The sequence below is a fragment of the Mchenga conophoros genome, linkage group LG5 (assembly GCF_057382185.1).
Source record: "Mchenga conophoros isolate Kocher_MC1m ecotype Shallow Benthic linkage group LG5, M_conophoros_male_GT1.1, whole genome shotgun sequence".
NCBI classification, from domain to species: Eukaryota; Metazoa; Chordata; class Actinopteri; order Cichliformes; family Cichlidae; genus Mchenga; species Mchenga conophoros.
The window spans coordinates 31799946-31818007 of record NC_140530.1 but is presented as its reverse complement, the minus strand read 5'-3'; the positions used below and the strand labels follow the sequence as shown (position 1 = coordinate 31818007).

Below are 18062 nucleotides of genomic sequence, written 5' to 3'. Positions count from 1 at the left end.
CAGTAAGACTGTGGGGAATCTTGAAGTCATTTTTGATAAGGATATGTTAATGTGCACATTAAACAGACATTAAGGACAGCCTTCTTTAATCTGTGCAGTATCTCTGAAACATCCTGTCTTAAAGTGAGACTGAAAACCTAATAAATGCATTCATTACTTCTAGGCCAGAGTTTTGTAAACCATTATTATTAGTTGTCCCCAAGGTTCCCTGAATAGCCTCTAGGTAACTAAAAATGTTGCAGCTAGAATGCAAACAAGAATGAGTAAGAGAGATCATAATTTTCCCATATTAAATTTAAAATCCCTCTCCTCACATTCAGTATTAGCATCATATTGTCCTAACAGAGCACTTCAATCTCAGACTGCAGGCTTACTTGTGTTCCTTAAAATACATAAAAGTAGACTTGGAGGCAGACCCTTTAGCTATCAGACCTCTCTCATATGGAACCATCTCCCAGTTTAGATTTGGGGGATAAAGATAGATATCCTCTCTATTTTTAAGATTAGACTCAAAACTTTCAATTTGATAAAGATTATGGTTAAGACTAGATCGGGTAACCCTAAACCATCCCTTAGTTATACTGCTAGAGGCTTAAACTCTTTTGGGAATTCATGTGATACACTACGATACACTTATTTTCAGCTTTCACCTTCTACTCACCTCTTTTCTCTCTCTACGTGTTTATATGCCACTTCAGTATGTCAGTAAATGTGCTTGCTCATTGGGGATCATCTGATTGTTGGGGTTGGTTTTCTCCATTCTGAGGAGACTGCTATTGTGGTTTGGTGGTATATAAATAAACTTGAACTGAACTTAATTGAATCAAACTGAACTGAGCCACATCAACTGCAAACAGATCTATGAATATCATGCATACATCCATGCATGTTCCTTTGAAAAACCACTGGTGACAAAACATGGGGTCACACTGCACAGCTCAATGACTTTAGGGTGGCTTAGTCACAGGATGCCATCTTTACACTAAGTTAGTTTGACAAATGTCTGCCCAGTGTGGTCATAGCAAAGTGCAAATATCTAGGAGCAAAAACAGCTTGTGAAGCAGTATGCTACAGAAGTCCCTACACTGTAGAGTACTCATGCACACAGGAAAAATGTTTGGAAGTTAGAGACTGCTTCTGAAAACATGTAATGGCATGTGTACACAAGACATCAAGGCAAGACATCAGCAGTGCCAAATGTCAGCTGGGGTGGGGTAAAGTGCTATTCAATTGGAGTTTCAGGTTATGGTTTCCTGGTCCTGCAGGTTAGATTAAACCTTTTCTCTTCTTTTTAAAATTGTATAGTTACATGTTCGAAGCAAATCAATCATTTTTCTTCTTTCAGCTGCTCTCTTTAGCGGTTGTCACAGTGGATAATCTACCTCTATCTCACTGCAACTTTAGGATCTTCCTCTATTACACCGTTTCCTCCTTCACTACATTTGTGAATCTTTTCTATTATCTTCCTCTTTCCCTCCTGTCTGGGAGCTCCATATATATCCACTATCTCTCCTCTGCACATGTCCAAACCATTTTGACCTTGCTTCTCTAACTTTGTCTATAAATTGATCTGATATACTCATTTCTAATCCTGTCCCTCCTGGTCATTTCCAGTGAAAATCTTGGCATCTTTAGTTCTGCGACATCCAGCTATGCCTCACATTCACATCTTTTTGACAGTGCTATATTTTCCAACCTCTCTCTCTTTCATTCACATGTGTATTCTGTCTTGCTTTTACTGACTTCTATTCCTCTTCTCTCCTGAGCATTCCCCCACCTGCATCATACGGCTCTCTTCTGCCTGCTCCCTACTCTCACCACAGATCACAATGTCATATGCAAATATCATAGTCAAATTGTTTTCCACTGACTTCCCCCTTACCGATTTGCTGCATTCATCCATCCTCTTTCTCCCTCCCTTGCTCCCTGCTCTCTCTCTCTCTCTCTACATTAATTAGCTCAACAGAAAAAATTCTTATAAAATTTAAATTGAATGAGTTGAATTGGCAGCTGTCTAAAGACTCAATAATTCTCTTCACAAATATAAAATTGTATTGCTGGGCTGTTGTATTATTTTTTGATAAAGCCCACTTTATTCTATTCTATTCTATTCTATTCTAATTGTCAAGTGTCAAATTCTATATTTAATGAATTTGTTAATTGAAATGTTATATAGCAGTTGATATAAAGATTGAAAACAAGGGAAAATTTACATACATAGGTTTCCAGTTTGCCATAATTTTGAATAAAATATACTCAGAATGCAACAGAAACATTTAGCAAATTTGCCCAAGTATGATGCTTATCTCACCGTGTGCATAAAGTAAAGCACTGAAGTTCACATTAAATTCTGAGCTAACCACATCCCCCACCCCACCCATTCAGTGTTTATTTATTCTAGAGGGAAGTATTCTAACACAATGGATAACACTAGAAATCACAGTTAATCTATTTAAAAATAAAGTATTAAGTTAAGATCACACAGTCCAAATCTTTTTATATACATAAACAATTAAAAATATCAATGAGTGCATTTAGGCAACCAAACAACTTTCATATATCATCAATTATAACGATAGATTATATATTCACAAATCACACTGGTGCTGCTTTTTGTCTTTGTAGTGGAGTATAAATATGTAAAGCAGTCATTGTAGGATCATAATAATCAGTTTAATGCTTTTAGAAATTATAGATTCTTTTTTTTTAACTTTTTTTTTACTGCACACTCTTTGTTATTTCTTTTATTGTGTATTCTTATTTTACTTCATTTTCTGATTTGTATTTTTATATTGTTATTGCTACTACTTACTCCCTCTACTCACAGATAGGCCTTATATATATATATATATATATATATATATATATATATATATATATATATATATATATATATATATATATATATATATATATATATAATGGTGATAAAAGCAAAATTTAAATGTGCTCTTTACTTGTGGCTATGTGTTTGAAACTGTGAAAATGCGAACAAATCAAAACAAAACATTTTCCTAAATCAAAAAGTAGATTTTACCACTAACAACCGCGAGGATCTGGAATACTATTTCATACTTCAATAGTTCTTAAAAACTTTTTTCCTGCAAACAGTGTCGGACAAAAACACGATCCAATCAAAACGACGCAAATGGTTGACAAGCAAAATCACGGACCAATAGAATAACTGTAAACATGCTGTAGAGGGGCGGGATTAGGGTATCCTGTGTCATCAACTCACGGGGCTTTGTTGTTCTTTCGGGATGGAAAGACGGGACAAAATTTCTTTAATTCTTTGTAAACAGTCTGAGTTAAACGCCCGTAACATTTCATTTGGATCAGTATAATCAAAAGCGGTTATCGTACGGATTTGAACTGATCTCTTCTGGTGAAAAGTGGCGTGTTTGTGGGACCAACTCAGTTCAGCGGTGAGCTAGCTAACCTCTCCGGGAGGGTGTCCTGGCTGGAGCGGAAGGAATTCCAGCCACTGAAAGAAGAGCAGAAATCTCTGCTGGGATGCCCCGCTTAAGTTGGAAAAAACTGCATTTTACGATTCCACCTGGAATCGTGACGATATAAATCTTAAATATGTGCTTGCTTGAATGGTCGTAAACTACAAAAACAACTCTGTGGTTTTATAAGTGTTAAGTTAACGTGCCAGTTCTAGCTAGCCACGTAGCTAACTCTCAGTGGGAAGGCATTTAAAATGGCGGAAGGCTGGCCCATTCCTTCGGCCCTTATCTTCATGCTGCTAAGTTTGGGTGCCTGGGCCAGTGAGACTTGTCCTGCTCCTTGCTCGTGTTATAAAACAGAGGATGAGGTTCATATTCTGGACTGCAACAGAAGAAGGCTGTCGATGGCTCCAGTGGAAGTCCCAGATGGGATAACCCAAGTGTAAGTACACATCTGGATGAACATAACTGAAGTTAGCAGAGCTAGTCCTTTACTGAACCGCTGCACTGATTGGTTGCTCAATAAAAGATTGGATAGTAATATAGAGATACAACCAATTTGAATACATTTTAACCACTTAACCAACACCTTTGAGTATTTTAAGGATAGGTAAGATTATTTTTGGAAATATACTCGTTGTTTGTAACTTTTGTTTTGTCATGAAGAAAAGTGTGATATATAAACCTCTGCTCACAGTTTATAAGGGACATCAGAGTAAATTTGTTTAAAATCTCAGTTATGTATGGCTATTTGACTGATGCAACTTTTTCATTTTTGTTTAAATTTGATTTCAGTACTTTGAATCACAATGAGCTGACTGTTTTTCCCTATCTTGGCGATGTCTCCTCAAACATCACAGGACTTTCTTTGTAAGTACAAAATCCTCTTCAGGGTTTGTTTTCAGTTATGTTTTTTTTGGTCTTTTCTATCAGCACTCAAACTAATTATTAAAATATTCCTTGAATTCTTCTGCACATTTAAACACTTTGTAAAAAAAATATTTGTACAGTATTTAATGTTGGCTGAATTTTTATGCTTTGTTGGATGTTAGATTAAAACATATTTATACAAAAACAGTGGAAGACGCCACCAGAGTCAGTCTTTTGTTATTTTCCCCCCCCATTCTTTCACCATGTTAATAATATTTTAATTAGACTAAGAATGCTTTAGTAAGCATTGACATCATTAAAACTAATACCTTTTTATATTTGATATATTTCAGAGTCCACAATCGGATCACTGAGCTGTCAATGCTTCACCTACAACCATATGTTTCCCTGGAGACACTGGACCTTACATCCAATTCCATCTCTGAGCTCAAAGTTGGATCCTTTCCATCTATGCAGCTGAAAAATCTGTAAGTCAAAGTCATCTTTATTATCAGTACTAGGACAGTGTGTGAGACATGCAGTGTTAAAATATGGTTTAACTCTACATTGACTTGCTTGTATGACCGTGAATAAGTTTGCAATTGGAAACATTCTGTGTAATACAACAGTAAGAAGATATTCATAGTATTGGAGGAAACACATTAGAGCAAAGCGTCACATGCTCTTACGAGAGTACTGAAAACACCTTGTTTTGTTCAGTTTGGCCTAGAAAGCATTTTATTGCAAAGCAACCATTTTTGTAAATATTTACTTCACACAGTATGCGTAACTACAAAGGAAGAATGATTCCTTCTGCTAAATTTGGTAGTAATGTTTTTTCTTTTTTTTTTATCTCATAGTAATTTAAGCAACAACAAGATCAGCGTCCTGGAGCCTGGCTGCTTTGAAAACATCTCCAGCTCCCTGTTGGTGCTGAGGCTGAACAGGAACAGATTGACTGTGCTTCCATCCAAAGTCTTCAAACTTCCACAACTTCAGTTCCTGTAAGTATAATAAAATGCTGTAACATTATCACTCAATTGGTGAATTTTAATTTATATAACAGATGCTCTTATTTTACTCAGTTTTGCGCAGTTTTACAGTTAGGTTTGTAAGTTATTGGACATTGAAACTTTAAAAAGAAAGATTGCTTCTGTACACAACCGTGGATTTTCAAGTTAAACAATTAAGACAGAATTGAAGCTTTAACACACATCGTGCCCTATTTACAGAGGATAAAAAATAATTGGACCGTTGCCTGACAGTTCCATGGGCAGGTTTGGCCTTCTTCCTCATTATTTAATGACAAATTAAGCTGATAGAAAGATAGAATTGTTTCCAAGAGTGTAACTTGCATTTGGCTGCTTTTCCCAGAAAATCTAAATATGAAGTCCAAAGAGATATTGATGCAAGTAACGGGGGGGTGGAAAAACCACAATAAACCAATTTGAGAAAAAGAGCCAAAATTTTATGCTTGCCCAAATCGACGATCTGGTACATTCTTTAAATGAAGGAATGAACCATTCAGCTCCAAAAGACCTAAAGGCTTGGATGACCACAAAAGTGAGTGATTACACAGTTCTTCCCTTGGTTACATAAAACTCTTTTACAACATCTAGCGTAGTAAAGAGCAATCTTGAGGGGATAGGTGTTTCATTGCTAATGCCTACAGTTAATAGATGCCTTTATGGATGTGAATACATCATGTCAGTCACCTGTTCTGAAACTAACAGAGCATACCTTTCAGTTACTGAACACAAAACCTAATTTAGAAAGACCCAGACACAAGTAGCAACTGAATGCAGCTGCAGCAAACATTTGGCAGAACATCTTAAAGTTCGAAACACAGCATTTGGTGGTGTTTGTGCATTTCAGATTTCAGGCAGTCTTTGTCTGCAAATTGTTTTCAACAAAGCAGTAAAAACAATCCTTATGTAAAATTATGTTAGTTTGTCCAATTATTTCTAAGCCTCTGAAAAAGCCACACTACGTATAAAAATGGCCATAAATCTTAAACAGTTAATGCAAAACATTTCTAAAACCTTTGTAATTAAAAGCCTGCAAGTCTTGAATCATATCTTGATTTGTATAATTTTTAAAACCACTGGATTTAAAATCGAGCAATGTGGTGTTGTACAGAGGCAAAATTCCAAAAACCTATGGATCCAAATGTTCCTATTCGAGAAGCTCTGTTGTGTGAGTTTGTTTATGTATAAAAACACTTGGTTAAAGAAAATGGATTCTTTGTGTTTGTAGTGAACTGAAGCGGAACAAGATCAAAATTGTTGACAGCCTTACATTCAAGGGGATGGACTCCTTGAAATCACTGAAGATGCAGAGGAATGGCATCACTAAGCTCATGGATGGAGCCTTTTTTGGACTGAACAACATTGAAGAATTGTGAGTGCAATCTTTTGGACTTTGGCAATATATTTAGCAAAAAATGTGCAGCACCTATGAAAAAATCTTGCTGAAAAAAAATCTTCCATAAAATGTTCTCACCTATGGTTCCCCCTGCAGATATGTTAAAGCAATAAATTGATTTAATACAGTTATTTTTGTCAATAATGTCGCCCCCCCCAGGGAGCTAGAGCACAACAACCTAACAGAGGTTAACAAAGGTTGGCTGTATGGCTTGCGCATGCTGCGTATCCTGCGGGTCAGCCAGAATGCTGTTGGCATCATTGGACCAGACGCCTGGGAGTTTTGCCAAAAGCTTGAGGAACTGTGAGTCTGTTTGCTTCGTTGCTACAATCCCAATGTAGCTAAGAGTACTTGGAGCAGTTACTGTTATCTTGCTGCACTGTGTTTGTCTGGGCTGGTTCAGTGAGGTCTAGCTTCTACCTAATGCACCATATATGGTGTTTTTGTGAAAACAGCTCATTTCATCCTTAAATGTGGACTAATATTACCATACAGAACATAGGGAAATTGTTTTTAGTTAATGTTTGTCATATTTGTGGTTTCTTTGAACAGAGACTTGTCTGGCAATCATCTGACTAGACTTGAGGAGACAGCTTTTAAAGGTTTAGATTTCCTGGAGAGCCTGAACCTGGGAGAAAACTCTATCAGCCATTTGGGAGAGGGAGTGTTCAGTGGCCTGTCAAGTCTGCGCACCCTGTAAGTGCAATGCCCGAATCTGACTGCAGTATGTGTTTATTATTTGTGGTTAGAAGTTTAATGAATCTCTGTAAACGAATTAACTCAAGTCCTGTTGGCTCTGCATTCTCATTGAAGGCTTCTTGCAAAAGTAGGTCTGCACTTGTTTCTTTCTACATTTGTAGTTTTAGTTTTTTGTTCTTGAATTCTTTCCAAGTAGTTCAGAGAAAACTGTAGAAAGTACCACTATTTCAAGTCCCCATCTTATTGTAGTGCCATGCAAATCTTTTGTTGTCAATGGTGTACATTTAGATTTAGATTAAACCACTCTGTGTGTGTTTTCCATAGATGTATGTTTTTCCGGCTTTGTGTTCTTTGTCCTGAAATTTACTTACACACAATTGTGATTCTTTTTTTTTTCTTCTTCTTTTTTTAATTAGTTAAAATGTGAAAAATCTACGTGAGGTGTGTGCATCTCCACCCAGATAGTAAAAGTTTCAGGTTTACAGTGTTTTTGTCAGTAGCCTCTCAACATTCATGTTGGAGAGGCTTCACTGTCAGAAGCACTTGTTGGTTGATCTAGACCACATGTTGGCAACCTTCAATATCAAAAGGGCCATATTAGGCCCTTCCACCAAACAATGGGAGAAAAAGAGCTGCGCATGGGGCTGATGGGGTATTGAGGGGGACTAATGTAATTGGGAGAAGATAAATAAGTACATATAGTGTATGTATTAATAGGGTTGGGGTTAGCTCTAATCCTAAACTGCAGCTTTTCAAAGAGTATCTTTTGGGGTTGGACAGTGAAGTGACTGGAGAAAAAGGTAGCAGGAAAGATTTTGGTATGAAGATGGTTAGCAGCAGGGAGATTCTCCTTGGTCTCATCTGTTGTTGTATCATGATGTTCTGATATTGAGTCAGGCAATTTCATCTTCACCACTTTAATGTAAAGGCTGGGCAAGGTTACTGTACTGGAATTCCTGGATAGCACCACTGTTTTGACTGCCGTTAAAGTAGGGCTGCTCAATTAATCGAATTTTAATCACGATTACGATCTGGGCTTTCAATGATCATTAAAAATGACTGAGCCGATTATTAGCCCCTCCCTCATTTATCCGCGACACCTTATAAACCGGTCCGTGGCGCAAAAAAGGTTGGAGACCGCTGATTAAGAGGACCCGAGGGAAGCTTGGAAAGCTAAGCAGAAGTTATTTGGAGAGGAGAGTGACTGCCGTTGGTTGAAAAGAGAGGTAAAAAAAAACAACTTCAGTGGTGTTGCACACTATTTTATATTATTTTTTAAAGTCATTGTTAACCCTTTAAATCCGGTCAGAGCAGCACGCTCCGTTTTGTGTAACTATTTTTAAATCCCTGTAGAACCTGAACCGTGTAAGCTAGCTCAATAATTTGTTTTGCATATGAAACCGGAGGAGTTGTACTTACATCTGATGCCATCAGCTTGTCCTCGGTCAGGGTTTCCTTCCACATAAAGCTTTGCAAAAATTGCATAAAAAGTGCTTGCAGCAACAAAAACATAATATTCGAGAAACACGCTTTGCCGATCCGATCAGCTGTTTGTAACACTTCCCACAGTGAAACAGATGTCAGCGCGAACTATCGCATGTCCGCCATTTCCTGGCCGAAACCGGAAGTGACATCATTTTCACGGAAATGTAGTTTTTTTTACTTGTAGGCCTTAAAAGCCTATACTGGTCATGTTTGACTTTTCTGAATAGTTGCTGGGATGCTTAGAACTCGAATTGCACTGCTGGAAATAGTTTATTTTGATGCACCTGCTGTTTTCTTTGCAAATTTGCATCATAGGATTGTTTTTTCGTTTTTCCTGCAGTATATAAAAATTGCTGTATCTCCAAAATAAAACTATGAAGACACTCAAAATAAATTTCCTGTTGTTGTAAACTATTTTTTGCAACTTTTTTGTATTTAAAGTTTTGAGGGATAAACCTCTTAAATTTCTCCAAGTAGAAATATATGTAAAAAAACCAAAAACGATTTTCAATTTTTTTTGTAGTTTATTGCACTTTTTTGCAATTAATGTAATTAATGGACTTAATGCATACATATTATTAAAATATGGGCTATAACAGTTGCATAGCAACTTGAAATGCTCCCACAAATGGCACTACAACATGTAAAAAAATAATATAAGCTCTGGTGGACTTGGTTCTATAGTAGGTCTTAAAGGGTTAAATAAATATCGTCAAATAATCGAGATTTCAATTTCAGTGAAAATAATCGTGATTATCATTTTTGCCATAATTGAGCAGCCCCTACTTGCTTTACAAGTGGATTATTTGACACAGTCTAACACGGTTGTTGTTGTTGTTGTTGCTGCTGATCTCGAGCTAGGACATGTTAATGAGAGTTTTTCGGGTTTGTTTGTTTGTTTGCTTGTTTGTTTTAAAGTAAGGGCAGTATTTTAGGTTTAAAACCAAAGCTATTAAAATTCTGATTAGCAAAATATCAGCCCAATTAATCGAGTATATCTTCTTCATCCACAGTTTATCTGTGAGAAAGTTATGAACTCATTATTTGCTGCACAGAGCTCTCTTTAAGCCAGTGAACTACAATGACAAAGGGGTTGCATTTGGGATTTTGACCATCTCGGGATCTTTCATGGGAGAGGGGAACTGGTGAGTGCAGAACTTCTTTCAGAGGTAGCCAGGCATGAGGAAAGAGAAACAAAAGAGCCCATGACCCATCCTGTAAACACAAGGCCTCCCTGGACTTGCAGTGGACCCATGAACTGTCTCAGTGCTAAACAGAGCCAATTATTTCCCCTCATCACAGCGGCAGGAGCAGCAAGCTGTGACATAGTGTGGAAGTATGGTGTCTCAGATTGTTAGTCTTCTAACGAAGAGTCACTGCTGCTGGCAACCCCAGTGGTGGTAATGTGTGCTCTTTGTTCTTTGCAGGAGAAGCCTTTAGATGTTCAGCCTGTGTGTACTGTGTTTAATATCTAATATGAGTCTCTTTGCTTTTCAGAGATATCCGTAATAATGAAATCTCCTGGGCCATTGAAGACTCCATTGGTGTATTTGATGGCATGAAGAAGCTAAACACTCTGTGAGGGCATGATATGAATTTTAAAAATTGTATTTTTATATATAGTATGCAAGTTTGTAAAATGTTTTTGTATTTAGAGAAATAGAGCTGGTTTATGTTAAGATACTTTACAGTGCATCAAACAAATGGCTGCACAAATTTTCAGAAAGGTTAAATTATATTGTAATGTTTAATATACTACATATCTGTTTTTAACACATTTGATTTATTTAGTTCTCCAATTTATTTCAATTTGCAGTGTAATTTGTTTCAGATGTTATAGCAGCCTTCACAAAAGCTGCTGGAGCAGTGACTTGTTTTTGTAATAAAGGATGGCCTAGGAGCAGGCTAGTTTGAACTGTTCACTTGGCCTCGTGTGAAATATCTTTATTTTTTCCAGAATCCTACAACAGAACAAAATCAAATCCATCACAAAGAAAGCGTTTGAAGGCCTGGAAGAGCTCGAGCACTTGTGAGTAAAGCCCTTATCTAATACTTTTTAGCCATGCAGTCATTTTGATATCTATTATTAAATATTTAAACATAGCAGAAAGGTTTATTGTCCTGTTGTTGCGTTACACTTCTGACAAAAATGTCAATTTGATCAAACTGGTGTGTTTAATCCATATTTGTGTCCCATCTTTAGGGACCTCAGCAAGAATGGTATCATGTCGATACACCCAGAGGCGATGTCTCATATGAAGCTGAAAGTGTTGTAAGTAAAACAAAACCAAACACAGAAATATCCTACAGCTCTCATGCGCATGTATTAGCTGGTATTTTCCTGTGTTAATGTTTGTTAGACTGATTTATTGTTATTGACCTCATTAAAAAGGAATTACAATGATTAAGAAACACTGCAGGGGCAGTGATTTACATTTTAAATTGGCGTCACTGAAGCTTTTAAACAGGGAGTCATTGTTGATCCACCATAGCAATTTTAATTTTGTTGCCCCATTTAAAATCTTTATTTATTTATTTATTTATTTGGTTGGTGAAATTTAAGGCTAAATATATTTACTGGGTTTATATCTCCAAAAGTTGATTCTGTTCATCCGGACGTAGTGTTTTGTGGGAGAAACGTTTCGTCACTCATCCAAGTGACTTCTTCAGTCTCAGCTGACTGCAGCGTGTTTTGGGGTTTAAAAGCCACAGAGACCCGGTGTTTAGAAAAAATGCGTCTCAACTGCTCCGATACTCCTGACACATACGTCCAGATGAACAGAATCAACTTTTGGAGATTTACTTTCCTGGATGATTGAGAATGCATCAAGATACTGGGTTTATACTTTTTATTTATTTATTTTTTTTATTCGCAGTTGGCCAAGCAAAGACTTCTGATTTAGTTTTTGAGTTGCAGCAGCCTTTACTTAGTTGGGACAGCTGTCTCCTGTGTGCGAGGAAAGGGAGCGGAAATGCAAAGTCTCTCACTGTTTTGAGCTTTTGATCAACCCATCTTAGGAGTGTCTCTCAAGCAGTGGCTGGCTAAATGCCCCAGCTGCTGTCAAACTGACAGTACTCATATCCTCTTGTTAGTAATTAGTGTGCTACCTTAATAGAATTTAACAGTATCTGCTTTGCAAGCGGATAAAGTGGCTTGGTTTGATAACTTGACTAGAAGAAGATGGCAGCATTCCTCTAATTAAAATGTATTTTTGTACAAAAAAAATAGAGCGCAGTTCTGGAGGCTTTTTATAGCCTTGAATCCAATTTCATGCCACAATTTCGATCCTTTTGCCATGGTCCAGCTGACAGGTTGACTAAAAGGCTTTATAAACAGATTTAGATGTTCACCAATAACAATTCCCTGTGTGTTTCACAGGAATATAGCTTTATTTGGAAGCTATATAAGCTTTATTTAGATATCTGTAAATGGCTCACTTTAAATTATTTAAGATTAAATCTTCTTTTCAAGTTAGTATGTGGAGGTTTCTTTTCTAAAAGAATAAATTCTATTAACTCTCTGAAGAGTGAGTTCAGATGAATCCCTGAAATCCCAGATTAATTTTCCCTTTATTTCCAGTGGTTCAATCTCATACTTCATTAGTAGAATCATTCCGTCTTATATTACTATGAGTCATCTCATGTTTCCCAAATTACTCCTCTATTCTCAGTGTCCTGAACACAAGCAACCTGCTGTGTGACTGTCACATGCAGTGGCTGGGTCCTTGGTTGACAGACAGCCAGTTCCAGCAGTCTGTCACTGCTATCTGTGCCCATCCTGTGAATCTGCTCGGTCGCAATGTCCTGTCCATCAGCCCGGAAGAGTTTGTTTGTGGTCAGTCTTTTTTTCTTGTTTTAATTATTCCCAGCCTGCCATTATAGATTCTGTTGAATAAGCACAAAACATATAAAACAATGTTTATTGGTATATGGAAGAAAAGACTAAAATTAATATTTATTTTGGATGTTTTGAGAGTGTCCAGCGGATTATTTCACTTAAAAAGATCCAAAATACGTGAAAAGTTGTTTTGTTTTTTAACTTGTCATTTTTTGAAAAGCTGTATTTGTTTTTTTGTTTTTTGATACTGTGTTGCATTCTGGTGGAGCTTAAAATCTTATATATATATTTCAGTTAGAAAAATGTTTCTTTTATTTCCTTTGTTTTTATTTTCCCAAACACATGTGCCTACACAGATGATTTCCCCAAGCCTCAGATCACAACTCACCCAGAGACGTCTGTTGCACTGCGGGGAAACAATGTGACTCTGAGCTGCATTGCGTCCAGCAGCAGTGATTCACCAATGACCACAGCCTGGCGGAAGGATGGGGAGGTGCTGTATGATGCAGAAGTGGAAAATTATGCCCGGTACCAAGAGGGAGAGCTGATCTATACCACTGTGCTTCACCTCCTCAATGTGAACTTCACCGATGAGGGGCGTTACCAGTGTGTGGTCTCCAATCACTTTGGTTCCAATTACTCCAACAGGGCCAAGCTTACTGTCAATGGTGAGGATGTGTTATCTCTTTAAATGAACGTGATCAGTGATTGCCAGTTCTTTTTTGGTTTGTTTGTTTTTTGGGAGGTTTTTGCGTCTTGTTCTCTTACCCTGTTTAGGCTTTGGGTTGCTGGTTTTGCCAATTCACTGCAATATATCTGCATGAAGTTGATACTTGTATATAGTTTATTTGTTAAGTAGTATTGCTACCCATTTGACAGTACAGTAACTGGGGAAAAAATTAAATAAGAGAGAGGTACCCTAAGGTTTTATCTCGTTTTCATACATATATGGTATATATCAGTATTTGTTTCTGTCTGTACCATTGTATTCCACCCTTGACTTTCTATTTTCTGTCTTTCAGAGATGCCTTCCTTTCTTAAGACCCCCATGGATCTGACAATCCGGACTGGGACTACGGCCAGGCTGGAGTGTGCTGCTGAAGGCCATCCATCACCACAGATTGCTTGGCAGAAAGATGGAGGCACTGACTTCCCTGCTGCCCGAGAGCGCAGGATGCATGTGATGCCTGACGATGACGTCTTTTTCATTGCTAAAGTGAAAACAGAAGACATGGGAGTGTATAGCTGTACCGCTCAGAATGCTGCTGGCAGCCTGTCGGCAAATGCTACTCTGACTGTTCTGGGTGAGTCAGCCATCTGATTAACTGAGTTTTTTTTTGTTTTTTTTTTATCTACTGGGGTCATTTCAGATAACTCACTACTCCAATTGGCCGCTCATTTATGTCTGTTGCTCATTACAAGCTCTTGTTTATGTGTTGCCGCCCTGCCAGTTTTAACTAATGATGACGTAAAAGCAAAAATTCCACATGGCCTTGTTATAACACGACCATGTGGAATATTTAAAGGAGACTGCCTGGCGCATATCCGAAATCAAATATAGTATTATATTTCTTAATTAATGTACTTGCAAAATGTGACTTGAGCTACTTGCAGGAGTATATAATGACTGACTGTCCAATTGGCGGAGTTTGTGATTAATCATTAAATATTAGTGCTGGAGAAAAATTGTTTAAAAAATAGCACACATCCATCTAAACTGGCCACGGATGACTTAAATCAAAAATGAGTTCATCCTCTTCTTTTTTTTTTTTTCCCTTTTCCTCTGCAGAAACCCCATCCTTCATGCGGCCACTGGAAGACAGAACAGTGGCCCGGGGTGAAACTGCTGTGCTTCAGTGTATAGCTGGAGGCAGCCCTGCTCCTCGTCTCAACTGGACCAAAGATGATGGGCCTTTGGTCCTAACAGAGCGCCACTTCTTTGCTGCAGCCAATCAACTTCTTATCATTGTTGATGCTGGTCCAGCTGATGCTGGGAAATACACCTGCATCATGTCTAATACTTTGGGTACAGAGCGTGGCCACATATACCTGAGCGTCTCGCCATCACCAAATTGCGATACAGGCACAGTGTATGACCAGGATGCCTGGACCACTGTGGGCATCGTGGTGATTGTGGTGGTGTGCTGTGTGGTTGGTACTTCGTTGGTCTGGGTCATTGTAATCTATCACATGCGTAGGAAAAGTGAGGACTACAGTATTACCAACACAGGTAAGTAGTTTGGACACACAGCCATCTGTCCTGTAACATAAATGTGCCTTATTGAAAGCTTTATCCAGAAAAGATGGCTGCTTGTAAACTGAAATGTTTCCGTGGACACTTTGTTTTGAAGTCATGACATAGAACTGAAAATATGTTTCCGTTACAGATGAGATGAATTTGCCAGCAGATATTCCCAGCTACCTATCCTCTCAGGGTACTTTGTCTGAGCCTCAGGAGGGTTACAGTAATTCTGAGGCTGGGAGCCACCAGCAGCTCATGCCTCCCCTCTCTAATGGATATGTCCATAAGGGCACGGACGGTGGGTTACCTGCCCTTTGAGTTTGAAACAGAAAACAATAGTTCCCTTCTGCATCTACAAACCAAACTAGATATTTCAGTAGTATCCTGTCAGTATTTATGAAGGATTTTTCTTGTGCTTTAATGTAAACTTTAAGTGACATGAACCATTTCTTTTAATGTTAGTGGTCTGTTGAAAATTAGTCAGCAGTCTAGTTTAAAGTCTGAGGGTATGTCAACATTGTGATCACAAGACTGCAGAGTCTTGTAAACAAGTCAGTGCTGAGATGACAAAAACAGAAACTTCCCATTTTATAATGTACCTTTTAAGGCTTCGGTTGTTCGGGAAATTCCAGTGTCTCTTAGGTTCCTATTCCTTCATTTATGTTTTGGATCAGCTCCCCGCTGAAATAAAACTGTAACTAATTATCATGTTGCTCCCAGGTGTGTGTTATGGAGACACAGGCAGTGAGGTGGAAACTGAAGGGAACAGCATGCTGCACTGCAGGGTTGGCTCGCTGTTTACTGGCCGTAGCAGTTTCCACCCCGGGGAGCCTCGTGAGGGACTAGCTGGAGTCCCCCCAGGTGAGTGTCATTAACACAAGTGTTTGGGCTTGCTGCCTCACCAGCAACGGCCTTGGCTATAGGTATTATATTTCTGCACTGACTCTTAAAGCAATTAATTGATTTAACAAATTTGTGTTCTGTAGTTATTGTTTTAATGCCATCAACAGCTAAGCCAACCAACCAAAATATTGAAATACAGCTAAACCTAAATATACATAATCTTTAAATGTGTACTGGTTTGTATGCAGACTGTTTTAAAATGTAAAATTCTGTTCCAGGTCTTGTCTATAAAAAACAAAAAGAACTTCAGAGTTCTTTTCAAACTGTGGAACCATATAATCCACCTTTCATAATAGTTTTGCATAAAATGTATGGTCATAGTAGTTTTGAGAAGAATCTTAAGTACACAGATTATTGTATGGTATGACACCAGTCATGTGCTTATGTAATATTTGTTCTTTGTTGCCAGGCGGTGCAGGTCCTCTAGTCATTTGCTCTGACTGCTATGACAATGCCAACATCTACTCTCGCACGCGGGAATACTGTCCCTATGCTTATCTGGGGGAGGATGATCCACTGGACAAGACTGTGCCAGGTCTGAAGGAGAACCTCAGTGAGCATGCCCAGCATGAGGACGCAGCTCTGAATAGCCTCACTAGCAATCAGGACTCTTCTGTCTTTTTCACCTCACATGATAAAAGACTAAGCAGCCACACTCCTCCAGAGCACTATGGTGAGAGTTGTAAACAAAAATTTCAGTTCTACTTTTTAAATCAATATGTTTACATCCTAAGTTTATTGCAAACTACCAAGCCCTTCCCACTGAGGCAAAATTTTGAAACTTTCCACTCTGACATCTAGTACCTTCTTCAGTGTTAACAACATATTATTTGTAGGCTCAAGGTTGAATTTTGCAGACATCTTTTTACACATAATGAACATTTCGGACATCAGTTCACAGTTCAATAAATTTGAGATTTTCCAGTGAACAGGTAAAAAAATACTGGAACACATCTGAGTTGAGTTTGTAAATGTGGCATCTCATCATTAAAACTGCATGATTCTGAAAGTTATAAGCTAAAACTGATTGTGGAAAAAGTTACTTTGTTAAAGCATAACAACATCTAACTACACATTTAGTAATATGAATATAATATTTGAAAATAAAAAGCCTTGGGCCTTGGGTACTAACAATGAAGGTCGAGGTCAAATGCTTAGCCAACCAAGGTACCAAGGCCCAGTATTTTGTTTTGAAGTTTGAAGACGATTCATAAAAATTGGGCAATATAAAGTTTTTACTGATTTTTCACATTTGGTGTAACCTTGACGTTGAAATGTTGATAATGTTATTGGTATTTAAAATCACACAAAACCTGAAATTATATTTTGAAAACCCTTGATGCTAGATTTCTAAAAAAACAAAATAACAGAAGCGATTAAATACTTCCTTCGGGGGAGAATGATTTTAAATTCTTCTTGAACTTAACAGTTCTTTAAGGTAAGACAAGCCAATGCAAATAGCACTGAATGGCACTATTGTTGTAAACAGCTATTGTTGTTGAATGTCTTTGCAGATTCACTTAGCAGGTCTTTCTGGAGAGAAGCAGAAAATCTATCTTCGAAGCCACCGCCTGGAGCATCCCAGATCCCAGTGACTGTACATAGGACGCCTCCTCTGACCTCTGCAACTGATGGAGCAGTAGAACAGAGTGAAGCAGAAGTGGGCTATTCACCCAGTCAATGCAACCAAGACCACAGAAGTGCCTCTAATAGGACTAACCCTCAGGAGCATCCAGCTCCCACATAGGGTTTTTCATTCTGGCCACATTCTGCCTCTGACACTTTGTTGCTGCAACCCCCCCATCTCACATTCACCCTTCACCCACTACCTCCAAAAAGACTCCTCATATTCTGCCAAAGATGCTCTCTTGTATGTTTACATTCCCCTTTAATCAAGAGGACATACTAGTGTGCTCCAGTGTGGAAAGACTTGCCACATCAGACCGGATATGTGGACAGGTGATTAAAGTGACCTCCTTTCTGACATCTCCACCTCTGCAAGACCTCTTTCCTCCCAGAGCCTCCACTCTCCTTTGTTCTCACCCAAGAGAAAACTATGAATGTATGCTTTAAGAGCCATGTCAGATGCTGCCATGAGAGAACACAGAGACACGGTCGAGTCCTCACAAGCTCTCGTCTGGCCCTGGTACTG

At 38.2% G+C, this 18062-nt stretch overlaps 1 protein-coding gene across 1 annotated transcript; it reads left to right on the top strand.

Annotated features, from left to right (window-relative positions):
• The first annotated feature begins 3224 nt into the window (after nucleotides 1–3224).
• lrig2 (leucine-rich repeats and immunoglobulin-like domains 2) lies at nucleotides 3225–17936 on the top strand. Its single transcript, XM_085274914.1, has 18 exons — nucleotides 3225–3891; nucleotides 4245–4319; nucleotides 4673–4807; nucleotides 5180–5323; nucleotides 6576–6719; nucleotides 6903–7046; nucleotides 7296–7439; nucleotides 10425–10505; nucleotides 10885–10956; nucleotides 11131–11199; nucleotides 12599–12762; nucleotides 13122–13433; nucleotides 13788–14069; nucleotides 14555–14995; nucleotides 15153–15305; nucleotides 15728–15868; nucleotides 16320–16583; nucleotides 17425–17936. The coding sequence occupies exons 1-18, from the start codon at nucleotides 3704–3706 to the stop codon at nucleotides 17655–17657; spliced, it is 3186 nt and encodes a 1061-aa protein (XP_085131040.1). The 5' UTR covers nucleotides 3225–3703; the 3' UTR covers nucleotides 17658–17936.
• Nucleotides 17937–18062: the final 126 nt, after the last annotated feature.